A 26,983-nucleotide genomic window follows, 5' to 3' on the forward strand; every position below is an offset into this window, starting at 1 on the left:
GCAGTGAATCAGATTTCCATGTTCTTTTCATGAGCGTTGATATGAGGGGGAAACTAAAATCGCTCACGTGAAAAAGACAAATGAGGAAGGAGAGGAAGAAGCAGACGGACGTGAGGTGAAGGGAAAGCTGGAGGACGGGTGAAGCGGAGATACTCTAATGGGACGTCCTGGTGCATTCAGGTACATGCTCTATACTGGTGAGGCGTGTGTGGACCCTGGGGACAGAAGGCACATGTTGCCGGGGGGATGGGGGTGGTGGCGGGGGGGGGGCGATGATCTCTCCTCCGTCCCAACAAGCGGCAAAGCAAAGCTGTTGTCTTGTCTGCTCGCTGCTCCGCCTGGTGGAGAACAAGGAAAACAACCGGCCGCTTTCAACGTGTTCACCAACCGAGCGGATGCTTCCTGTCGGAGCCGGGGGTCTCCAGGTCTGAGCCGGGGGTCTCCAGGGCGGAGCCGGGGGTCTCCAGGGCGGAGCCGGGGGTCTCCAGGTTGGAGGAGGGAGATTCAGGATACATCCGGACCCCCAGGTGTTGGTGGTCTCTGACCCCCCCCGAGGCCGGCGGCAGTCGGAAGAGTGTGTTCAGCCAATGAGATGAGAGCAGGACGTCGGACACGCCTGACTGGATTTCAGAATAAAAGCGTGAGACCCGGCTAATCGTCCCCCCCCCCCCCCCCCCCCTCTGGAACTCAGACTCGGGCTGACACGTGTTCCAGGGACCGGGCCGGCGTTGGCGTGGGTGTTGCTGATGGTGTTGATGGTGCAGCAGGCGGGGGAGGGGTTACTGCTTTCAGCTCGTTGCCAGGGCAACTCTGAGTGCTGACCCCCCGGTTGAGGGCGCCGGCGCGTGGCGGAGCGTGAGCCGGCAGCGCGCCGGGGTCGCTGCGCGGGATGTTGACCGGGCAGGAGCGCGTGCGGGCGTGGCCCTTGTGCCCCCCCGGGTGGCACACCAGGCTGCCCACGGTGTCGGTGGGCGACAGGTGGCGCTTCACCCAGCGCTCCACCCGCTCCTCCTTGTACTTGATGGAGTACCAGGTGAGGAAGATGAAGAAGAAGCCGAAGAACTTGAGGCTGGCGGCGAGGCCGAAGTAGACGAAGCGCAGCGAGGTGACGTCGTACTCCTGACACGAGCCGTGCACGCCGCAGTCCTGCTGCCACAGCATGCAGGTGGTGTCGATGACGGCGCCGAAGTAGATGGGCGTCGGGATGTAGGCTGGTGGCAGGAAGGAGGGAAGAGAGAGAGAGAGGAGGAGAGGTGGTGAGGAGAGAGTGAAACAAAGAGGGAGGGAGGATAAAGATATGAGAGATTCAGTGACAAAGTCGAATCAAACACGTGAGCAGAGGAATCTGAGCAAACTGATTCAGCTCTGAGACGGAGAAATAAAGCCCGACCAGAATTACAGTGATTAAAGAGATTTGCAGAATCTAATTCAGAAACACTGGATCCTTCAGTTCCCATGAAGCACAAACACAGAGACTTTCATCCCCCCCAGTTTGTAACCGTTTCCCGATTTAGTCCCACAGCTTCCTCCACGTCTCATATATCTAATCCAGTTTACCTCCTTACTCCTTCTCCAATACCCGCTCCCAGAGCTGGCTTTCATTACATCTGCCTCGTGTTAAGACCAACTTGGGGAAGACAGCTTTCTATTATAAGGAACCCTACATTTGGAATGAGGTCCAAAAATCTTTAAAGTTGCGCTCATTTGTTTCATTGACGGAGTTCTGGAGTCTGGTCTCATGTTCAGCTGACTTCTCCTGCAGTGACTGTAACTGCTAGTTGACTTTGCCATAGTATTTTATTGACGAATTGTTTTATACCTTGTATTACTGTGTATATATATATGCATATTTATTTCATTCCTATTTATTCAATGTATTCACTTTTAATGTATCAACTTTTTTATTGTACCCTTGGCACCATTGTAAATGAGGGTCTTATCCCTCAATGTGTCTTCCGAGGCTTAAATAAATATTCAATCAATCAATCAATCAAGGGAGCAGCCGAGCTGAGGCATCAAAAACATCTCATCTCCTAACTGGAGACCAAGTCACGTGCTCTGCATTTCAAATCAACGTTCTAATCTTCCTGTGTGCACCTGGACCGACTCAGGTGGAGGATGAAACTCCTCAGAGACCTCAGAGCAGAAGTATTTGACTACATTAAGCACCGGGAACTGTTATTTAGTGTGAAACCATTGTAGCTGGGTAAGGTTTTATTTGTTTGGTTAATTTGTTCAGTGTTTTCCACTTATTTATATTTTTAATTTCAAGTTAAGTACACTTTATACTTATACTTATACTTCGTTGATATGAGTGTGTGAAGGAGAGGTACCGCAGGTCCTTCCTTCCTGCTGCTGTCAGACTGTACAACCAGCTGTGATCCCACTGAACACACAACAAAATTCGTGCAATTTGTGCAATTTAATTTATTTAATTATTTAAGTTAAATATTTAATTGTATTGTTTAGTTGTTCTACTATTTACTATTTATTTGCTTTTCTTTTTTTTGCTCATTGTTGTTTTTGTTTCTTACTATGTTGCTTTGCTCTTTCTTTTGCTCTTGTTGAGCTGTGCCTGCGCTGCTGCTGTAAAACCCTCAAATTTCCCCACTGTGGGACTATTAAAGGATTCTGATATGTTAAATTTCAACTTCAAATTTGCCTTGTCAATAAAAAGACGTATTTATCATCGACTGTCATTTTGTGCCACAGTTGTTACACGTTTCAAACCCAGTAAAATATCAGACTTGTAAATCCTCCGTCATCATGAAGATAATAAATGAATAAATCAAATGAAGGAGTAGTTTTCTCTTTTCTCCTTCTACTCACCGAGAGTCCTGAGGAGAACGAACTGCATCCCCAGAGCGAAGGGCCGCTCCTCCACCGCCACAGACCTGCAACACACAACCACACAACCACACAACCACACAACCACACAACCACACAACCACACAACCACACGTGAGCACAGAGGAACCAAAGTGCATGAGGCTACACACACAGCCAGAGGAATGGGATTTAACAAATACAACAAGATTTTGTGATCATGTTCTGTTTTTTTATATCAATATGTGGCCTCTATAGACACCAACATGTTAGAATTAAGTGTTTGTACATGAGAATGAAAACTGGGTCTTCAATACAGAATTAAGTGCTTATGATTGTTAGTCAGTATTTATCATGAAAGAACTAGAGAGCACGTAACTCTACCCAGGCTGTTGGCCACATGTATTGAGATCCGACGTATAAACCGTTGACCAGGAATTTTATATTATCGCTGATATTATCCTGCAGTGATTGTAACTGTTATCTGACTGAACCATAGTATTTTATTGAATCGTCAAAAATGATTGTTTATGACCTTTTCCCTTGTATTACTGTATATATATATATGCATATTTATTTAATTCTTATTTATTTATTTTAATGTATAAACTCTTCAATGTATCAACTCTTCATTGTACCCTCGGGACCATTGTTAATGAGGGTCTTATTCCTCAATGTGTTTTCCGAGGCTTAAATAAATAATCAATCAATATGAACAAACCACAACACGACGGTTTATTTATATCAAATTTTTCATGAGTGTCTCTGCAGTGTTTCTGGAGCAATAAAAGAAAAAGTGAAGAAATTAAAAAATGGGGTTCACTCATGTATCGCTCACGTCTGCATCTGCTGGACAAACTCTGAGTTTGTGTGTCTGTTGTGTGTCTGTTGTGTTTGATGCAGCTGCTCGACCACTGACCTGAGGGTGACGATGATGGCGGAGGGCTGGGCGCAGGCGGTGATGAGCGTGACGATGAAGAGGAAGATGAGGAAGGGGATGAGGGTGCTGCAGGTGCGGTCGCACTTCCCCGACACGGCGTGCCCGTTCTCGTTCAGGTAGGTCTTCACGATGACGAGCTGCAGCTGGTGGCTTCCCTGACCGCCGGAGGACGGCGTGATGACCTGTCGGCTCTGCACGCAGGCGCAGTCCGAGTAGTTACGAACCTGGAGGGACGACAGAAGAAGAACAGGGAGGTTTAGAGACTTCCTCTTGTGACCTCAACTGGTTGAACGAGTGTTCGCTCGAAACCTGGCTTCTAAAGCTATTTCCTTTTTTTTTTTTTTAAATGTTTTTATTAGTGCTGTCAGTTAAACGCGTTATTAACGGCGTTAACGCAAACCCATTTTAACGCCGCCATTTTTTTAACGAGAGATTAAGGCAGAGCTGCAGCTTCAGTATCTGTGTTCGCCTCCAGTCTGACCTGCTCTCGCTTTTTGTTTTAATATTTTGTTATTTAGTTGCTTGTCTGTTTGAGTAGCTGGCTGAAAGCAAAGCAGTAGTACGCTAACCTTTTATTAATAACCTAACTGTTATGGTTCATCGTTTCTGAAATAAAAGGCCTGACTGCTATGTTCACAGTAAACTTGAAAAAAAATTAAATATTAAGCCATGGTTTAACTGCACTATAGGCCGAGTCATTGTTTACCTGAAATGTGCACTTTATAATTCTATTTACTGAAGGAGAGAGAGGACAAGAAGAAGATGGAAGAAGACAAGAAGAGGAAGAAGGAGGAAGCTGCCAGAAAGAAGCAGGAACAAGAGATGGCGAAACTCGCCAAGATGAAAATCCCTCCATGTGACATGTTTCGTTCAGAAACTGACAAATATTCCAAGTTTGTATATTAGTATATCTTTAAATAAAAACAGCTTATAAATCATCTACAAACCTACATCTTCTATAAATTACACAATTTGTTAAAGCAACAGTTGAAATTTGCGGTAGAAAACTCAGAGAGCGAGTGAGAGAGAGAAAGAGACGACCTCAGCGTCCAGCAGTGACAAAAAGGTTCAGTAGAAAACAAACATCTATACAACAGCAAACTGATTTGATAAAATTTAGCCGAAACAAGAGACAGAAGACGGTTCCTGCTGAGTGAGCGCCCTGTTTTGAAATGTTTTTTTTCAATAAAATAAAACATTTGCATAAAGCAAGCCAGTCCACTTTTCCATGTTGATAAGAGGATTAAAACGAAAGTAAAATGATGGAAAAAAAATAAATGAAGGGACATTTACAATAGACACAAATTTGCGATTAATTGCGAGTTAACTATGACATAAATGCGATTAATCGCGATTCAATATTTTAGTCGTTTGACAGCACTAGTTTTTATTTGTTTACTGGAAGTTGTTAGTGACTTGCAATGCACTGTTCAGGATATGAACAGACAGTATGAATGTAACTCTGCCACGTGATCTTATCTAGATTGTGCAACAAGCTCGACTGTTCACTGAGAAATCACCAGGGTTCAAGATGAAGAGGTTTCTGCTGAGTCACAGTCTGAACAGTTAAACCTCATCCACCACCTCACAACCAGCCACGATGCTTCGGTCACATGTGACACACGGAGGCCTCATGCTACTGTAAGACCTGATGCAACTGATAATCTAATGTCATTTATTATCATTCCTTTTTTCAGTATAAATTAATATCACCAAGTGGTTTATGATAAAGGAATTTTTGGTTTTAATATCGGACGTGTCACGTGCCTGAACCGCACACTTCACTTCCCCGGACTCTTAACAACACATGAGTGTGAAGCTGGTAAAATGAACGTTTCTTCAGATCTCAGGGATTTTTTCTGTTCATCTCCTTTTGCAAGTGTTTCCAACAACCAGCTGCACAACCTCTCCCCTCAGCTTCCTCTTCCCAGCCTGTGTGAGGAGTTACGGTGGCCTACAGGTCACATCAAAACACGAGAGGTGCTCAGACTCTGTGGAACAGGAGCCGCTCTCTTGATACTAAATTTCATGTGATTCTACACTGAAGAAAACATCTTTATGAATATTACATTCCATCTCTGTCGATCACTGGCCCTTTAAAAACACACAAGCACCAACTTCTTTAAACTCTTCCTTCAACAGAAGGTCAGAATCAAACCTATTTGCTGGTTTCTACTCGGGCATCAAGACATTATGTGAAAGCTTGACATCCTTTCTGGAGTTTGAACTGATGAATGTCTGCTTGAGCCTGTGCTCGCTCGCCCCTCTCTCACCCCGGAGCTGTCGTTAGCCACGCTGCTGCAGCCGGCCAGGCACGGGTTGAAGTACGTGATGCCGTCAGAGCCGCACACCGGAGCGTACTCGTGGATCTTACAGCCGCAGTTCACGTTACACCCCCCGGTCAGGTTCCTCTGGGTCATGGTGAGAGTCGGGCTGGAGAGAGAGAGAGAGAGAGAGAGAGAGAGAGAAGAGATAAACAACAGCTGTTTAGATTTCATCACGCATGTAACAAGACATTAGATTATATTTGTCCTCAGTTTGACACCAGTTCCCGTTCAGATTGTGACTCAGGTTTGGAGATTTGTTTTGAAACTCATGCACAATAATTCAGTTCTTATACAGTTTTGTATAAAAGCGTCATTTCCAAAACATGGAAGCTGAATGTTTGTCTGCTGGCGTTCAGCATGTGACCACTGGCCTGTAACATGCTGAGTCAGCACTGATCCAACATTACAGCTCAGGCGAGAGGAGAGAGAGAAGAGAGAGAGAGAGAGAGAGGGCAGCCAGCCAGGACTCGTCTCTTCCAAGCTGTCCTTGGACATTTTCCACCGTTGCCATGTCATCGCTCTGGGGGACGCTGGGTCGGAGAGGAAAGGCCTCAGCCTCACCAGCCTGTGATCTGTTATCAGCTCTGATCTGAGCGCTGGCTTCCTCTCGACATCAACCACCGACTCTGAGAGGCCAGGAGATGATTTGATTGGAAACGGCCGGCTCCCATTTGAATGAGATCTTTCTAAAACCCTGATTAATGATGGAATTAGAGAGAATGACTCTAAAAGGAGGTGTTTAGAAGAAGCAGAGATCCAGCATTCAAACCTGAGAGCTTCTTCCCTCCCAGGATAAACTCTCCAGTTCAGACAACAACACACAAAACAAACGCCCCTCACCCGGTGGTGTAGGGGATGTTGATTCCTCCGAGGTTGATGCTGTCGCAGCCCACGATGAACAGCGTGGAGAAGCAGAGCAGCGACACGCCGCTGCAGATCATGGCGAGCTTGGCCGACTCGCGAGCTCCGAGCTTCAGCTTCTTGATGATGTAGCCGCCCAGGACGATGCCGACGCCGGCGCTCGGCACGATGATCAACCCTGGGGAAGAGGAAAGAGAAGGTCAATAAGGCCGGTGAGTCCTCCAATCCAGGTAGATAAAGTAAGTTAGTTAAGTTGTAGAAACATGAGATGTGTGATTCTGATGGATTTATTTTCTTGCGTAACAAGTTCACTCCCTGTTGTTAACCTGCGTGTGTGTAATGTTGTGTTCTCAGATTGAATCCTTCTCATTAGTGAGTCGTCACTTTTCTATTGTTGTGTGCAGAGCTTTTTATAAACAGTGAAGTTAGAAAACTGTGTGTTCATCCTACCTGGTTTATCTGCAGGGACGATGTGAGTTTATAGAATGGAACTGACTCATGGTGTGTGTGGTTCTAACATAGAGTTTAATGATTTTCTGAACTTATGTTATTTTTTCAACAAGAGACGCAATCTTCAGACCCAAGTTCACAGCTTGACAAAATAAAAGCTCCGTAAATCAGCTCGACATGAAGCAATGCAGCAAAAAAAACAAAATATTGGGTTTTTACTTTGTAGACAAATTTCTGTGAAAACCCCAAAAACGTAGAGAGAGTCTCAGACAGAAGAGCATCAACAGAATAACATAATTTACAACAAAGACAGTGTCTCACATAAATGGAAATATTCATTAATATTTATAAAAGATGAAAAACAGCATAATGCCAAACAGAATAGCTTTTGTTGAGCAGGGAAAAATCAGTTGATCAGATCCATACTAAAGCCATAGTAGGATCGTTTCTATTACATTAAAAAAAGATTATTTTCCCCTTGGGGAGATTTTCTAAATCACCAATCATCTATTTATCGCGTTGTAACCATTTTGAGTTATTGTTATCATTTGAATGAATGTCTTCACGGCTAAACGGTGAGAAAACACACATCTTTGTCCCCAGATTGATTAGATCATCATTATCCGCCCATGATTTATGGCATTGTGTGTTTGGTTAGTAGCATGTTGTCAACAACCATTTAACAAGATAACATGCTAACAGCTCCATGCCATGTGTCTGCCTGCCTGTTTAAGCATGTGTGCTGCAGCATGCGACTGGGAGTGGTTCAGCGCTTGGATCTGTGTGTGTGTGTGTGTCTGTGTGTGTGTGTGTGTCTGTGTGTGTGTGTGTGTTTCTAAAGGAGTGTGTGATGCACTCAGTGCTCCAGCTCAGCGTCCCAGGTGCCTCCTTCATTTGAGGAGCAGCAGGTTATTTATTATTTATGTGTGTTTCTGTGCAGCTCTCTGTTCGAACCAGCAGGGCGGCGCTGACCCGGCGAAGCGAAGAGAGAGAACAGTTCGGAGCAGCGGATTTCAACAAGGGGAATGATGAATGATTTTTGACGAAACATTAAACCAATGTCACTCGATGAAACGTGTCTTTGCTCACCGGTGTAGATGCTGGCGCTGGAGGCCGGGATGCCGAACTGAGACTCGATGAATTTGGGGATGAAGGTGATGAACGCCGTGACGATGGCGCTCTCTGCCGTGTAGGACAGGCTGACGAACAGGAAGGTCACGTTGCTGAGGATCCTCACCGCTGCTTTGGGCAGATCTGGAAGAGGGAAAGACAAAAGAAGTTATCTCGTCCTGCTCTCTGTCCTGATTTGACCTTGTGGTTATTCTACCCGTTTAATAACTAGATAACTATGAGGCTGATGGCGTGTCAGTTTCCTCTGGTACCTTTGATGTCCTTGCCGAAGCCCATGGACGAGGTGACCGCCTGGCTCTTCTTCTCCTTGAGAACGTCGTCGTCGCTGGACAAGTCGTCCATGCTCACCTTTTTCCTCCTCTTCTTCTTCTTGTGTCGGGGCGGCAGCTTCTTGGGGAAGGTGAACATGGGGAAGATGACCAGCAGCATGGCCACGGCACACAGCAGGAAGCCGCTCCACCTGGACACACGTGGAATCACATCACTCAACATCCAGGAAAACAAGTATGTTTGTGTTGTGCCATCGAGCGGTGAGTTCAGGTGAATCCGTGAAAGAAGGCCGCACTTCATTGTGCACATGAATAAATGAACAGTCTGGCCTGGCCCACTCATCCGTCCTCTTCCTGCTAACATCTCCTCTGATTCCTGCAGGAAGCCGGTGGCTGTTTGCTCCTGAGTCACTGGTGAAGCTGCCAGTGAGAGGATGGCCTCACCGAGGGCTGAGAACAGATGACTCAGCACATCTCACACGCACCCGCAGATTGACAGATTGGTATTTAAGATTTCACAAGCGTTTGACTTCTCTCTCACGGCACAAGCTCAGGTGGAATTATCACTTTTTCGTATTCACAAAACAAGGGAGACAAATATATTTGAATGTCAGTATTGAAACTCACGTCTCTCAAAGCTCTAACTACATGTGTGTGTGTGTATATTTCACATTAGGGACGGGAATCGGCAGGGACCTCCCGATACGATACTATCACGATACTTAGGTGGCGATACGATATGTATTGCGATTCTGTAAGTATTGCGATTCGATATTACGATTTCCTGCGATTTCTTTTGGTTATTATTTTTTTTAAATATTGGACCATGGAAAAATGTTGAATCATACCTTCAAATACAACACAGTCAAATTCACTTAGAGCTTTACCAGTTTTATTTCAAATATTAACATTAACTTAATGACTGCCGGGCAGCCAATAGAGAAAATAAATAGAAATGTGCCCTATTATTGTATAGCCCCTGTCAACTGCACACAAACTGACAGATTAAGAAATGTAAGCCACCTAGGCTACTTTTAAACAATAAATAAAAGGTAAATTAAATAGAATGAACAAAAGTTAATTCATTATTTCAACTTTGAAATAAACAAAAAGTAGGCTATGCTTCATTGTTGTCTGCATGTAGGTGATGCAAAGCTAGTGCTTGGGTGTGTTTAGATTCTTGTGCAAGAACAAGAGCTGGTCAACTCCCCCCCCCCATATATCCCCCCCCGTATAGACCAATAAATATGTTTTTTAAAAAAAAATTGATTTGGGAGGCAGCATGGCGATTTAAAATCGTCATTCACAAGAATCGCGATTTGTAACTGAATTGATTTTCCCCCCATCCCTATTTCACATGTGTATATTTCTTACCAGTTGCCGATGAAGCGCGGGTCGCTCTGGTCGATGGTGACAGAAGTCTCTGGGTCAACATAGAAGCCGATGAGGACTCCTCCCAGCAGGTAACCTGCTGCTGGGCCCAACGCTCCCATCACATACATGATGGCTGAGGGAAGGAGAAGGAGGGAAGGTGATTAGAAAAGCACTCGACTCAAGCCTTTAACACACATGATATCTGGAGGATGTCAGCAGTTTGGGAGTCGGGACTTTCTCTAGAGTTTGTCTTTCACACATGAACAACCAAGATTCTTTGCTCTGACACATTCACAACAGCACAGAAATCTCTGGATATCTTCGTTGGAGTCGTCTACGTGTGTGGCAACGGTTTGTCATCCGGAGATATTTGCTTTCTTTAGGGAGAGTCATCAGATACGTCTCACTATTCTTTTGAACTATTCAACAACTGCCTTCTTCTATGATCCAGCACTATTACACCATTAGGGTTGGATTATTAGGTTAGAGATGTTGGATAAGAAGAGATTTCTGGCTTTTTCTTGGTATTTTATCTGGTTGGTAACTGTTTCATAAACTGCTCCGACATTTTAAGACACTTGTGAAATCATGATCACTTCACTGCTTCTGAGGGACATGATTTTAAAAACATCTGCCCAAAGAAGAAGTGATGCTGGTCAGATTCTGTTATTCAATTATCCAAACTCAATGACATTTGCCTAACTCTCACCCTTATGTAACGCTTCAAATCAAAACTAATCTGGCATTATGGGCCGGGTACAAAAGGCCATGTGTGCGTGGGTCATGTGTGCAGATCATATGACCGTGCAGTAAGAAGCTGAGAATAAGATTTCTCCAATTAGAGGGAATTAAAATCTTAAAAGTCCTTTGGCTGGAGTTGAAAGCAAACACAAGAATCCAGTGGCGTGACTTCAAAACTCCGAGCTGGGCCAGGCACCAGACCATCGACCAGCCAGAGCACTGGGACTCACTGGGAGCACTGGGTTCACGTCCGCCTCATGTAGAAGTTTAAAATCACACTTTTCAAAATAAAATGACAACCTGCTATTGAAGTGTCAACGGCTGTCATCGGTCATGGCCGAAGAACTCATCTTTCATTTGACGGAAAACAAGTGAGCAGAGGTCAGATTGTTGTGTCTCCGCAAAACAAACAATTGTATAATGAGAATTTTTTATTTTCCGACTGGAGCAACACATGCGGAAGATTTATTTTCAATAACTCAGGAACTTTGGTTTGGTGTAGATTTTTTTCTAGTTGTCGGTTATTTTATTTTAACTTTTAATTTCGTGGATGAACCAGAGCAAAGAATACAGACCACGATCGATTCTGGTAACAATTATTTTCATTATCGACTAAACTACCAATTGTTCAATTTATTATTAAGTTAATTAACTGATGATCAGATCCGATATTTTATTTAAAAAGAATGAGTAAAACTATTTTCCACTTAATGAAATAGTTGATAATCAATCCGGTGAATGTTCTGTTGATCAGTAAATCAACTGATTGACTTGTTGCAGGTCTTGTTAATAGTTTGTCTTTCACACCAGCGAACAATCACCATTTTCACCTGAAAAACTACTTTAAAAACACATTTATAATAAGAATCATTAGTGATTCATATTCTGATAATATTGGAATCAAGTCAGCAATACATGTGATGCATGAATTTGTCCGTCTAACGCATGAAAAAGCTATACGCCTCCAAAACCAAACCCTGCAGAGAAATTCAGAAATAAAAAAGAATTCCAGAAAGACAGCACGAGCACCTCATCCCTCATCTGCAGAACATCTTCACAGAAGCATATTCTCTGCTGCTCCATCACACGATGACATCATCCCACTCGGTGGCCGAAGCGAGGGATGATGATGAACGAGGGATGAGATTGAGGACTCGGGTTTTCCAACGGGACCCAGCGGCCTCGTGGATAATCCCCCATGGAGCCGGAGCAGAGGGAGAACCCTGGGCCGGCCGGCTGTCACGTTACGTAACGCCACGCCGCCGACGACCAGCAGAGGGACAAACGGCGAGCGGGCTGCAGGCGGCGAGTCGGGGGGGTCGGGCATCGCAGACACACAACGTGAGGCTGATGGAGGGAAAAGTTCTTTTGTGTCGACTTAAACTGACGGATTGTGTGATTTTTTACAAACAAAACGAAGAATCAATCATATCTAAATAAACCAACTACCTGAATTATGACATTTTGTCAATGATTTCCTTAAACCCAATGCACATTAATCCCAGATGTAGGTAGTTCAGATTCCTACAAACATCTGCTTGACTTAATAATAATCTTTTAGAAATAAAACATGAAGGATAATTTGAGATTTATTTTTTTAAGTGAAAGTATAATGAAATAAAGAAAAGAAAATGTAAAATTGGATGAAGAAATCTCATTTAAGTTGGATTTTTAAGAAGAACATTTTTAACAGATGGTTCATTTCAACCTTCTCACTGAATTATGTGTTATATATAATACACACATGTATCATTATACCGTCCGCAGGGCCAAAGGCAGTCATTATGACCAAACAGAGCATCTCTTATTGGGGTTACAAAGCAATATTGTGCTGAATTATTCAGTTTGGCCTTTGGGTCTGATCTCATATTTAGGTTAATGCCAAACAGAAAGGGACCAGAAGGTTTTTTGTTCCCAGTAGATCGGTGCAGAACTGAATCCATCACAAAACCCTGAGGTGATGAATGATAAACACCTGTCTCTACTTCTGACTTTTCATAATTCCAGAAACCTCAGTCTGTCTGTCATCGACTCTCATATCTCAAGAACCGCGGATGAGCGGTTCTTGAGATATGAGAGTCGATGACAGACAGACTGAGGTTTCTGGAATTATGAAAAGTGTTGTTAAGGGACCAAGTGAAGTCAGTGTGGAATTTGGTGAGATTTGGACTCGTGGATATGTTTCAATATTAAAAAGTTTTGAAGAAACGGCGCCCGGCAGCTCGCCAGTGCATCGTCAGCGTTTTGTTTTCTCCGGCCTCTGTGACCCTTTGACCTTTTCCCCCTCTCAATGACAGGAATGCCGACCTCAGCGTTTTCATTCTTTCATTCCTAACACAGCGCTCATTTGTTGCTTTAATTAGGAGCCGCCTTGTTTGAGGCTACTGGGGCGAGAACTTCTGGGGAGGCTTGCAATAGGAAAAGAGGGAGAGGTGTGATTGTGTGTGTGTGTGGGTGTGTGTGTGGGTGGGGGGGGCAGTTTCAAGGTCACATTGTGTATTTGTGGTGCGACATGCTGGCGGTGGCAATGTAGGAAATCACAACAACTCAGGGATGGATATAGAACCCGATGCATCTATCTACTAACTACACAACTCTCCACCTGTCTGCGTGTGTCTCGCATATCTGGAAAACTTTTCATCTGATCAGCTTCACGCTTGTCATGTGACTCGTTACGGGCCGGAGAAGCATCACATGTCAGCCAGACCATAGACATACATAAGGCTAGATGTCTCGGCCAATGGAGTCGAACGTCACCACATGGCGGCCATCTTGCTGCAGGCGGCTCGCTCACCCATAACATTGTGTTGTAGTGGTGCATACTTTTAAAATAACCATAACTTGCTCAATTTTCAACCGATTTTTAAACTGTTTGGTTTGTTATAAACGTCAGAGATGTAGTTGTGACACTGCATAAATTGTTAAGAAAAATAACATAATTATTCATACGTATGCAGTGGCATAGCTACATCTCTGACGTTTATAACAAACCAAACAGTTTAAAAATCGGTTGAAAATTGTTTGGTTTGTTATAAACGTCAGAGATGTAGTTATGACACTGCATAAATTATTAAATTGTTAAGAAAAATAACATAATTATTCATACGTATGCAGTGTCATAACTACATCTCTGACGTTTTTAACAAACCAAACAGTTTAAAAATCGGTTGAAAATGTAGCAAGTTATGGTTATTTAAAAAGTACGTACCACTACATCACAATGTTACGGGTGAGCGAGCCGCCTGCAGCAAGATGGCCGCCGTGTGGTGACGTCCGGCTCCGTCGAACGAGACATCTAGCCTTATATATATATATCTATGGTCAGAACAATCCTCACGAACTCTTACCCAGATACAAGGAGGCGTTCTCCTTCTTCACGTTGTCGTCCAGGTAGGTGGGTCCCAGCGTGTAGATGGGCGTGGACCCCATGCCCACCAGGATCTGGGCGATGACGAACAGCGCCACGTACAGGTTGTGCTCGTTTCCCTCCTGGTCTCGGGGACAGGAAGTGATGTCGACGCGGTCCCGGCCGCTGGCGTTGCTGTTCATGCACAGGCCCTCGTTGGCGGCCGACGAGTTGACCTCCTTGACCTGGTAGGCCGGGGAGATGAAGTGAGGCAAGGAGAAGAGCGCCGCGCCCACGGCTATGAAGATACCGCCGACCGCCAGCCAGCGAGGCCTCTGGCCCCGCCCACCAAAGTAGCTGATGAAGACGACCACCAGGAGGCTCCCGATGTCGAAGCAGCTGACGAGCAGGCCCGACTCGGAGCTCCTCAGGCTGTACCTCTTCTCGATGGTGGTGATGACGCTGCTGAGGTAGCCCGACACCATGAGCGACTGGATGAAGGTCAGGTAGCACATGCAGAACAGGAAGCAGCGCGAGTCCTGCAGGATCACGCTCAGGTACTTCCGACCACGAAGGCGAACCGAGGCTAGCCGGGAAGCGAAGAACCCCGGGGCCTTCCTCCTCGCCGTGGTCTTGCTCCTCCTGACCTCGGTGTTCTCCATGTACGAGCTCGGCCTGTTCAGCGCCGACTTGCCGGACTTGGGCGGGTTCTCGGTTCTGGTCGGCGACTCGCTCCTGGTCGGCAGCTGGATGAACTCCGAGCTCTCCTCCGCCGTGATGGACATCCGCACAGAACCAGCCATCGAGGTGGTTTCCTTCCGTGGCACCTCCTCATTTAGAATCGGCATACTCTTAGATTTGAAGTTGGCGCCCGGTTCCTCGTGTTCGCTGGAGGAGAACCCGTCGTCCCCCTTCTGCAGGGACAGGCCGGCCTCCTCGTGGTCAGCCATCTTCTCCAGTGACACCAAAACCACCTTGATTCAGGGCTCAGGGGAAATAATAATCTGGTTTCAAGGCGACATTTTGCATTCAGGGGCTGCTGCCCATGGCATTCATTATTAAGAGGTCCTCCTGCAGATGGAGGAGATGGAGTCTGGAGGAGATGGAGAAGGTGGACGTTAATAAAAGGTGGAGGAGATGGAGTCTGGAGGAGGTGGAGGAGGTGGAGAGGCCCAGAGGAGGTGAAGCTGCAGCAGACTCTCGGTTTATCTGCAGCAGGCAGCAGCAGCTCCGGGCTTATCTCCTCCTGCACACTTGCCTTCTGCCGGGTTAGGGCTGGTGGACCGGGTTAGTGGACCGGGTTCGGGTTGGTGGACCGGGTTAGTGGACCGGGTTCGGGCCCCGGCTCCACGGCTCCCTGCAGCCGGTCCTCCGCTGCTCCTCGGACCCGGAGAGCCCGCTCCTCATCCCCGAGGATCTCCTGCGATGAAGACCACACACAGCGTCACAAATGTCCTCTCGCTCCGTGCATTACATGGTGGTGCTCCGTCCGTCCGTCCTCCTCCTGCACCAGCTCCTCCCCCCCCAACACCACCACCACCACCACCACCACCCCCCCCCAGTCAAGGGCACCCTCCGATGCTGTGGCTGCACGACCTGCACCCCCCCCACCCCCCCCACCTTGGATGAGGAGCGAGGTGGAGCTCGGGAGAAGACGGAGGAGAACCCGAGGAGGAACCGAGGAGATGTCTGCAGAGTCACCGCAGCGCGTCCACAACAACTGCGTCCAGCTGCAGCGGGACGGAAGCGGCAAGGGGCGCACTTCAAAATAAAAGCACAGACGTTAAACAGAATAAAATAGCAGCACATATTAATTGTAACTAACTAATATTATGAATAAGAGAACTTTATTTTATCTAGGCTTTTGATTTGATTGATTGGAATTTAATTTAATTTATTTGTATAATTATGTCTTTATTTACTTCCATTTATTCTTATATTTTTATATATGTATTTTTTTTTTAATTATTTTATTTAAGTTATTTAATTTATGCCTCCTTTTCTTTACCCTGAGTGTTTGATTGTGGGTTGGGGGTGTTCATAAACGTTTGTATGTTTATAAATGTTTGAATGTAGGTTTCTTATATGTCAAACTCAATAAATATATTGTTAAAAAAAATAAAAGCACAGACGTTAAACAGAATAAAATAGCAGCACCTAATAGGATGAATATTAATTGTAACTAACTAATATTATGAATAAGAGAACGTTATTTTATCTAGGCTTTTGATTTGATTGATTGGAATTTAATTTAATTTATTTGTATAATTATGTCTTTATTTACTTCCATTTATTCTTATATTTTTATATATGTATTTTTTTTTATTATTTTATTTAATCTTATTTAAGTTATTTAATTTATGCCTCTTTTTCTTTACCCTGAGTGTTTGATTGTGGGTTGGGGGTGTTCATAAACGTTTGTATGTTTATAAATGTTTGAATGTAGGTTTCTTATATGTAAAACTCAATAAATATATTGTTAAAAAAAATAAAAGCACAGACGTTAAACAGAATAAAATAGCAGCACCTAATAGGATGAATATTAATTGTAATTAACTACTATTATGAATAAGTGTTAAATAATTTAATTTGATTGATTTGAATTTAATTTAATTTATTTGTATTTGTATAGTTATTTTTTTTTTTCATTTAATCTTATTTAAGTTATTTAATTTATGCCTCTTTTTTCTTTACCCTGAGTGTTTGATTGTGGGTTGGGGGTGTTCATAAACGTTTGTATGTTTATAAATGTTTGAATGTAGGTTTCTTATATGTAAAACTCAATAAATATATTGTTAAAAAAAATAAAAGCACAGACGTTAAACAGAATAAAATAGCAGCACCTAATAGGATGAATATTAATTGTAACTGACTAATATTATGAATAAGAGAACGTTATTTTATCTAGGCTTTTGATTTGATTGATTGTAATTTAATTTATTTGTATTTGTATAATTATGTCTTTATTTACTTCCATTTATTCTTATATTTTTATATATGTATTTTTTTTAATTATTTTATTTAATCTTATTTAAGTTATTTAATTAATGCCTCCTTTTCTTTACCCTGAGTGTTTGATTGTGGGTTGGGGGTGTTCATAAACATTTGTATGTTTATAAATGTTTGAATGTATCTTTCTTATATGTCAAACTCAATAAATATATTGTTAAAAAAAAAAAAAAAAGCACAAACGTTAATAAAAAGGATAGTTCACCGCAAAAATGATCATTCACTCATTATTATCAACTCGGCACGATGCCGTTTGAGGATTGGGTGACGTGTTGTTCGAGCTTCAGGTGGAACACGTTGCTGCAGCCAAATCCAAAACAAATTGAAGTAACCGGTGACAGTTTGTTAAAATGTAAAAAGACATGAGGAAAAATATTCAAATTCAACTGGAGTCGTTTACACCATGTTTTTAACCTGAATGTTCGTGTGATTCGTGCACAAACCTTGCAAACAAGAGCAGGATATCCGAGGACATTTAGATTAAAAACTTGGTTAAAATAACTTCTAGTTGAATTTTAATATCGGGGGCTTACAGACATGTGCATGACTCCACAGCAGAAGTATGGATTCATGTCATGTTGAAGAAGGTTCCTCAAAGGTTTGAATTCTTCACGTTCAAATTTTCAACACTTTTCAGATTTATTTTAACTTGGGTCTATTTCGTTGATTCGTCCTGTGAACAATTGAACTAAAAAAAATCCTTAGGACGTGTCATTCTGTTCTGAACAGGAAACTGTATAATCCTGTGTATATTCTGTCAGAAATAAAGTTGGTTTTATTGGGTTTTTTTTTATTTATGAGGATTTAAAAAGCTGAGTGAAAGTGGATCAGGGTTTTCTCTGCAACCTTGTTTCCTTTCCTAACTCCTTACAACCTCTCCTTCACATGTCTCCTTGACCTCGAGGAGGTGAAGGAATAGTGTTTATTGGAAGAGATGGTTTGAACTTTCTGCTGAGTGAGGCGCTTCTATCGAGTTTTACTTTGAAAGGACGAACGGGAAGTGTGTTTACCACACGGCTGACTTGGCAGCTAGCCGCACAAGCTAGCGGCTGAACGTACAGGTAACACGCTTCACTCTCCTGACAGCGACGCCAGTGACTTTACATCTTCACGTCAGACACACAACTCACAACTCACCGACCCACAAACACACGCGAAACACACAATCCGCTGCGTCAAGGCGCAGGAAGCTAGCTTAAAAACAGACCGGAAACAGACAGGATGTACCTTCAAAATAAACAGATTCACTTCCTCTGAACAGAAACAGATCTCTGCTCCTCCCTCTCTTGTTCACTTCTTCTTTTCCCCACGTTTTAACACACTATTAAAAAGAAGAACAGTCTTTCCCCTCCTCACCAGTGTTGTCACACTGTTTAAAGGCAATTGCCTTTGTTGTCACACTGTTTAAAGGCAACTACCTTTAAACAGTGTACTGTCAGGCATTGCACAAATAAGTATGAAGAATAGTAATATATGGCACATCTAACAAACCTTGAAATTGTCTCACAATAAATTAACCAAGGTTTTGTAAACAATTATATTTATAATAATAATAATAATAATAATAATAATAATAATACTTTTCTGTTTGAGATCAGCAGAGACATTAGATAATCTCCACCTGACAAAGAAATCACAGTGAATCATTGGAACCTGAACTTGTCTGGATTCATATCATTTTTTGAAATTTTGATTTATATTTCCTTTTGTTTGGTCCTTTTCTGTTACTGTTTTACTTGACATTCTTTTACCTTGCTTTTCTCGTCCTCTCTTTACTTGTTTCCCGTGTTGTGATAGAAAATTAAATTATATGTGTTATTTGTCACTTTTGATTATAGCATTTGAGGTTTAAAATATGGAATGAGAATATTTTACAGCACCAACCATTTTTGTCAATATTAAGTGTATTTGTTTGAATTCAATAATACGCTGCTGAGATCTGTGTTTAACTGTGTGAGGTGCTCTGGGCTGCATGGAGGATGAAGAGGATAAAGATGATGAAGAGTTCCCACACCTGGAAATGCTCCATTTGCATGGACGAACCTGGACTACTGCACAGGGCGAAGTCGGTCACTTCACACCTGCAGACAACGACCACCCGTCCACACCTGAGTCACTGAGCCAGGGTCAGTTTACCTGGATTCCCCCGTGGAGGCTGTGTCCTGGAGCCGAGGTCCAGCGTTACCGCACTGATGATGTTTACACTGAGGAAAATGTCTCTGAGCTACTTGTAAATAGCAAATGTTTTAACTCTGCAGAAATTACAAATCCTCTTCGAGCCGCAAAGTATGTTTTGTGGGTTAAACCTCGGAGAAATTTGGTGTCAAGAAGTTTTGATCAAGTCTGGATTCTAACTGTACGACCCAGGAGCGTCTGTCCGTGAGGTGACGACATGAAACACTGAAGCAACATGACAAACTCCATGTGAGGTTTCATCCTCATGAAAATCAACAGCACGATAAACGGAACGACCTCAAGTCCACAACTTCACAATATCTCCAATATGTGGCTTGTGTGTCAGGACTCAACTCAACGTCTTCACCCTGAAACTTCAGCAAACCATTATTTCTCCACTTCTTTAAATCTGTGTGACGAACTCTCTTCATCCACTGAGTTCACAAACAAGATCTGGGGTTTGAAAATCAGCGAGTGGAAGAAAACTTTGCTCACATCTCTGCGATGAAGCTGTTTTAGTGCAAAAAAGCTGCAAAGACAGAAACTGAACATGAAAACTGAGGTTTGTGGAGTTTCAGCAGGAAACGGCCTCAGTTCTTCTCTCACTGGAGTTCCACTTTGTCTCCATCAGCTTTGAATGAGATCCTGGAATGAAGACAAAAGAACAGACTGGATTTATTCTTTATTTCAACTTTCAGCTTCTTCACACATTAGATTTTTATTGTTTTATACATATATAAGATATTTAAATGTATATAGACACGTATTAGAAACACATGTGATGAGAGCTGCAGAACAAACCCTCAGAGGGACTCGATCAGGACACTCTCCAATGGACCTGCTGGTTCAGATCAGGAAAATCAAAAAGAACAGAAACCTACGCAGCAGCAGATCAATAAGCCCGTTCACTAAATATGTAAATACAATGAGGACGAGAGGATTCACACTTTACAGATATGAGCCGTGATAAAAACAAACCAGGTTCCAGATTTACAATGTGACCAAACATCCCATGACACATGTGGAAAAGAGAAGAACAAATAATCAGCTCATCGATGAGGATCAGGATCAACACAGGTTTTAAAACATCACACAACCGTATTTCTACTTTGATTTAGAAAACAACAGCAACATCAGTTATTTCAAACACATTCATGTCAGTGTATTTATAGATTTCTGTCTTTACAAAGTGAAAACTAAATATGTGATAAAGGAAGGTCAGTGTTTGATTGACAGCTGATCTCTGTGCTGAGCAGAAACGTCATCACGACAAACTTTGATCAACAAACATGGAAACAAAAGAAGTTAAAGATTTAAACACAGAATCTAAATCACTGCTTTTAATGACTCAAGTCTATTTGAGTTTACAGAACTCAGCTGTGGACCAACGAACCCCAACTCCAGCATAGAGAGGCTGAGTGAACGTGGTCTGGACTCTGTGGAGGAGAGTCATGGTGTCAGAGACGCTGTAGAAGGACAGAACACCTGCACTGTGATCCAGGTACACTCCTATTCTGGAGGACACAGGACCTGACACTGGAGTCCAGATGCTGTTGTAACTAAAGTTATAACTGTTTCCATAATAATATAAAATACAAGATTTATCATTTGAACCAAATCTAGATTCATCTATTTGCCCTACTCTGCTGATATTCTTGTATGTGACTGCTACATCAACTCTTCCTCCTCTGCTCATCTCCACCTCCCAGTAACAACGTCCAGTCAGACTCTCTCTACTCAGGACCTGATACCAATCAGTGAATCTTTCTGGGTGATTAGAATAAGACCGTTTTTTACTCATACATGTTACTTTTCTGTTTCCCTCAGATAATAACAGATGTTTGTTTGCTGTGTTTGGATCCATTGTGATTTTCTGTGAATATTTTAAGAAGTCAGCTCTGGTCTCTGGCTCTGGTTGTCGCAGTAAAACATCCACTTGAGACATAATCTGTAAAATCTTTGTCTCTGTCTCACTCAGAATGTCCTGTAGTCGACCTTTGACCTGTGACACAGCTGCTGTCACGTCCTCAAAGTCCCACAGAGGACGGATCCTGATGCTGGATGAGTGTGTAGATTCACTGAGTGGTGACAGTGAGGGGTAGTTGTGTAGAAGCTGGTTGTGATCCTCTGTGTCTGAGAGCAGCTTCAGTTCATGGTCTTTCCTCTTCAGCTCAGTGATCTCCTGCTCCAGTCTCTCCTGAAGCTCTCTGAATCGACTCACTTCAGTTTCCTGCTGGGATCTGATCTGCTGCTCCACATCAGAGCTTCTTTTCTCCAGCAGATGGATCAGCTCAGTGAAGATCTCCTCACTGTCCTCCACTGCTTTATCAGCAGAGCCATTGAGGGCCTCCTCCTCCTGTTGAAGCAGCTTCACGTCTTTCTCTGTGTCCTGGACTCTCTGCTGGATTGTTTGTCTCCTCAGCCCGAGCTCTCTCTGCCTCTCAGTCCTTTCTGCTGCAGCTGACACTGTGTCGTGGTCTTTATGTTCCTCCACAGAGCAGAGATAACAGATACACTGCTGATCAGTGCGACAGAACATCTTCATCACCTCGTCGTGACGAGAGCAGATGTTCTTCAGTTTTCTCCCAGTGCAGACATCACAGGCCACATCTTCAGGTCCAGCAGAGCAGTGATCAGCAGGAGCAGCTTGGAGTCCAGTCTTCTTCAGCTCCTGCAGTGAATCAGCTAACATGGTGTTTTTCTCCAGGACAGGCCTCGGTGTGAAGGTCTGTCTACACTGAGGACAGCTGTAGCTTCCTCTCTCCCCCTCTTTGTCCCAGTGGGTGTTTGATCGTGACCACATACGTCATCAACACAAGTCTCGATACGTCTTTCACAAAAATCATCCTGGATTACTCGACACACGCTTCGAAGCCTTGACACGGGAGGACACATCACTGCTTTTAATGACTCAAGTCTTTTTGAGTTTACAGAACTCAGCTGTGGATTCATAACTATAAACCCCAACTCCAGCATAGAGAGGCTGAGTGAACGTGATCTGGACTCTGTGGAGGAGAGTCATGGTGTCAGAGACGCTGTAGAAGGACAGAACACCTGCACTATGATCCAGGTACACTCCTACTCTGGAGGACTCAGGACCTGACACTAGAGTCCAGATGCTGTTGTAACTAAAGTTATAACTGTTTCCATCATAATATAACGTCCAAGATTTATCATTGTATCCAAATGTACATTCACATGAGCCTCCTGCTCTGCTGATATTCTTGTTGCTTCCAATCTCCTCCTCTTTGACCCAGTGGGTGTTAATACAGCACTTACAGTAGCTGTGTCCACAGACAGCAGTCACCGGATCCTTCAGTAGATCCTCACAGATCCAACAGCAGAACGTTTCCTGCTCCAGCTGAAATTCTCTGCATTTCACTGTCCTGGATCTCAGTTTCTCTCTAACTGAAGAAAGTTGTATCAAGCTCCAGCTCATCCAGAGTCACAGAAGACGTGAAACAACCCTGTTCTCATCGTTCAGTGGCATCTGCATGTGTACGCAGAAAATCTACCATCAGCTTATAAGTCAACTGGTCCACGCCTCGCTTATCACTCATAAACTGTACAGGTGTGACTCAATTTCTTCTGTAATTAAGATTATTCTAGATGGACTTAGTTCTCTGCACTAGCTGCTCCTTGGATGATATCTTATCAGAGAATTCTGCAAGGAGGTGATAGACAACAAATTAGTTTTGAAATTGAAAGAAATGCCTCAGACTCGTCACAGCCAAATCTCAGAATCTAACCGAACACATGGAAGGTTTCACTTTCCCAGTACAGGTCCTACAGTGTTAATAAAAGACATATGGTTGCAAAAAATGTCATACATTTCAATATTCCTTTCAAAATTCGCAGCATGAAAAACCTCCACTTCTTGCTCAGTTCCTCCCTGCAGTTCCTCTCTTCAGCCACTCGGTGCCGCCAGTGTCTCATGTTTCCTGTGATGCTGCTCTCAGGGGCTTGGCTCATCTCGTTTCCCACAGTCATGACGCAAAAAGGCAACATTACTGAATATGAAACACTTAACATTTATTATCAAGCCCAGTTGATATTATGCCAAATCAGACACTGTTCTATGTGGTAGAAATTGTATTTAAATACTTTTTTATTTATTTCAGTCATTTTCAAATGACGTGTTTTATCAACATTATAAAAAGTACTGACTTTTCTCCTGTATTAGCTTCACAACACTGGCTTCCCTTAAAACTCTCCTCAACTCCTCCAGTTCAGTAAAGTTGGAAAGATGTTCACAGATTCGGACATCCCGGATCAATAAGTCATAAGCGAAACGTTGTTGAAGCACAAACGCTGCATAATTCCCACTGTAGTAATGTGGACAACGGGCTACAGGCCAGTTATCGTCAATAAATGAGTCGTCCTCCGTGATGGACACAGGACATTGGTGTCTACATTAATAATAAGGCAGCATCATACCTTAAAGAGCTCATTGTACCATATCAACCCACTGGAGCACTCGTCCCCAAAGTCCATAAAAGTAGAGTCATGAAGTTCCTCTCTGGTGGAGTCATCTCCTCTTTTTATTACTGGAGTCATACGTTTAAGAGTCAGCTTCCATCCTTCCTCTGTGGTCAGTGTAGAGCTGGTTCAGGCTCTAAGTTCTGCTGCTATAGCTCTAGAATGTCAGGGGACACATGACACATGGGGCCTCATGCACTGAACATAGGAGATCCTCGGCCGTTTCTCCAGAGGAGGTGTATGTCCGGGTGAGGTCCTCCGGAGTTTCTGCAGATTTTCTCCACATCGACCCCCAAGTAGAAAGTCTGCAGTAAGTCTGGAGGAGTCGTGTTTAAATAACAAACAAAAAGATTTCCAATATACGTGATATAATATAATATGACCAATATTTCTGTATTGAAAAGAGAAGTCACACACAGAGGACACCGCCGAAGATGTCAACAGAGTTTGTGGTGATAAGAGCCTACGTGGTGTTGATGTGAAGTAAAGGAACGCGTGATTCACCTGAATCCTGCAGACAATCTCCTGCTGCGTTGATCACGTGTGAAAGACAAAGTGCAGAGAACGTCTGTAGCGTCTCCTGTCCGTCCTGCAGGGGGCGCTCGTGTCACCCTCTGAGGTCTCTGCATTTGTTTTCCTTATACACCCTTTTGTTTGGTAGTTTTACTCTTGTTGGGGGTTAAGAACAGAGGATGTCGCACCTCGTAAAGACAATTTGTCATTTGAGAATATGGGTTGATTGAAATATTTAAAATTGATTTGATTGAATCATAACAGCATAATGAATCTGACATTGAGCAGAAGATGGCTCCTGCAAAGTAAAGGACATTATTTGTGGATCCCACTGGACTTCAAATGATATGATATGAGATATGACACCGAGTCATAGCTGCTGTGTCCAACAGAAATATGATGTGTACAGTGCAGCCAGCTGAGGCCTGATATGATCTCTGTCTGTCAGAAAGGAAAAGACCAGAACATATTTAATCAGCAATTTGGTTTCAAATATTCATGAAATATAATCAGCTTTATCACAGTATGATCGTTATTTCACAGCATAATGAACCCCCCCCCCCTCATCAGTCAAGCATGACCAGGCCATGACTTCACAGTGTCGCTCTCAAATACAATAAAACGAAAGCACCTCTCTTTTACAAACACACACACAGACACACACAGACACACACACACACACTCACACACACACACAGACACACACACACACACACACACACACACACACACACACACACAGAGAGAGAGAGAGAGAAATAAGAAAGGCAAGAAATTATGTACATTCTCAAACAAATAAAAAAATAGCTATAGAGTATGTCTTTGTATGTTTATATAATAGCTTTAAGTTTTATTAAATTGAATAAAAATACAACTTCGTGCAAAACAACTTCACGTTTTTCTTTTAAATTATCAATCGACCAAGAAACAACACGTTGGAAACTGGAAACTGGAAACAAAGCACAGAACCGAGCAAAACAAGTGTGAACTGAGGAGAAGGAGATGAGGAGACAGACCAAAACATAAATATGCTAATTCTGCAATATGACACAATCACATCATTCATCGTGTACATGCAGCTCAATCCTCCGCGCCACCGAACCTGACGGGGGGGGGGGGCGTGCCTGGAGGCCGCCGCTCTGGAACTCGGCGATGGATCTAATGTACAGAATAATGTTTGGCCTGAGGAGCCCACATGGGGAAGCTGCTGCGTCCTGTCTGCCGGGATGTTGAGCTCAGTTTGGAGAGAACTTCATTCGTTCCCACAGCCCTATGTTCCCACATTTCTAATATTCATTACAAAATTAGGCCCTATGTTCCTACAGTTCCCACATTTCTACCCCTGCCTGGTAGTTAAGGGTTCACCATTCCGTAGCTGGTGAACCCTAACCCTAAACTCTCTTGAGCTCAACACCGCTAACCCTAACCCTAACCCTAACCCTAACCCTAATTTTCAGAAAAATCTAGAAATGTGGGAACATAGAGCTGACCCCCTTCATTCTCCCTGCCCGGTGGAATCTGAGATACAGTGCAATCCGTGTCGGATCCGTGTTTGACTTAGAAGGCTCACGTCTTTTTTAGCGAACACTCTGGAAACAGCAGGAGGACCAACAGATATTTGGTTTCTATCACACGTGTTCCCTCTGGAATGTTGTCCCCTCCTTTTTACCTGGAACCTGTCATACTATACTTTGGATTGAGTGTTCTTGTTTCAATTAAGCTTAATTAGTTATTTAATAAGTTGTGTGACGTCCTGATTGACAGCTGACTCCTTTACATGCATGTGCCTGATTTTAGGACAAATCTCTGACGCTTCTCCAGCTACAGATCCTCCAAAAGGAAAGTCAAATCAACAAGGGGGAGTTACAGCTGCCTTTAGTTCATTCCTTCTCTCTCTCACATTGTAAGTACGTGTGGAAAAATCACATGAGGAAACAGCGGCGGAGCTTTGAGTGTCAAACAGGTGAGATACAACCAGAAGAGTGAATCCCAGGCTTCTCACGATCATTCAGACCTTCACACCTGGAGATAAACCAGGAGGTGAATCGTCTGTCTCTAATCCGCTGTCGAGGGAGTCGGTCCCTGGGAACCTGCAAACCAAGAGGGACTGAAGGCGCCGGGAAGAGGAGGGCGGAAGCGATAACATGTGATGAAAGCCACGATAACAACGATGTCGGGGACCGAAACAAAAGGAGACAACTTGGATCTCACAGCTCAGATTTCCAGCTTGAGGACAGTGATTGGCAGGGATTAAACAGCTGATGTTAATTGGAAGTCAAGGTGAAGGGGAGATTATGCTAAGTGTGCATTGTGATGTAAAACAATGAATCGTTCATATTAGAGCCGAAAGCTTTAAACGTTGTATTCTGTGGTTTATTATTGAGGCTCTCATCCCTTAAAATCCACTTCACACACTTGTTCCTGTTAAGTCGCTTTAAGGTTGTTGGAATCATCCTGTTCCTCAGTTTCTAAGACCATCACATACGCTGATGATTCCTCTTCATCATTTTAAATCAACTTCTCAGGGTTTTACTTTGATAGA

At 43.4% G+C, this 26,983-nt stretch overlaps 1 protein-coding gene across 1 annotated transcript; it reads right to left on the bottom strand.

The window, feature by feature from the left end:
• Positions 1 to 687: 687 nt before the first annotated feature.
• slco5a1a (solute carrier organic anion transporter family member 5A1a) lies at positions 688 to 15,346 on the bottom strand. Its single transcript, XM_061084742.1, has 9 exons — positions 14,267 to 15,346; positions 10,179 to 10,311; positions 8,787 to 8,995; positions 8,494 to 8,658; positions 6,934 to 7,132; positions 6,040 to 6,199; positions 3,746 to 3,990; positions 2,830 to 2,894; positions 688 to 1,211 (listed from the first exon to the last, which is right to left on the bottom strand). The coding sequence occupies exons 1-9, from the start codon at positions 15,213 to 15,215 to the stop codon at positions 688 to 690; spliced, it is 2,649 nt and encodes an 882-aa protein (XP_060940725.1). The 5' UTR covers positions 15,216 to 15,346.
• Positions 15,347 to 26,983: the final 11,637 nt, after the last annotated feature.

This window comes from Limanda limanda, chromosome 13 (assembly GCF_963576545.1).
Source record: "Limanda limanda chromosome 13, fLimLim1.1, whole genome shotgun sequence".
NCBI lineage: Eukaryota > Metazoa > Chordata > Actinopteri > Pleuronectiformes > Pleuronectidae > Limanda > Limanda limanda.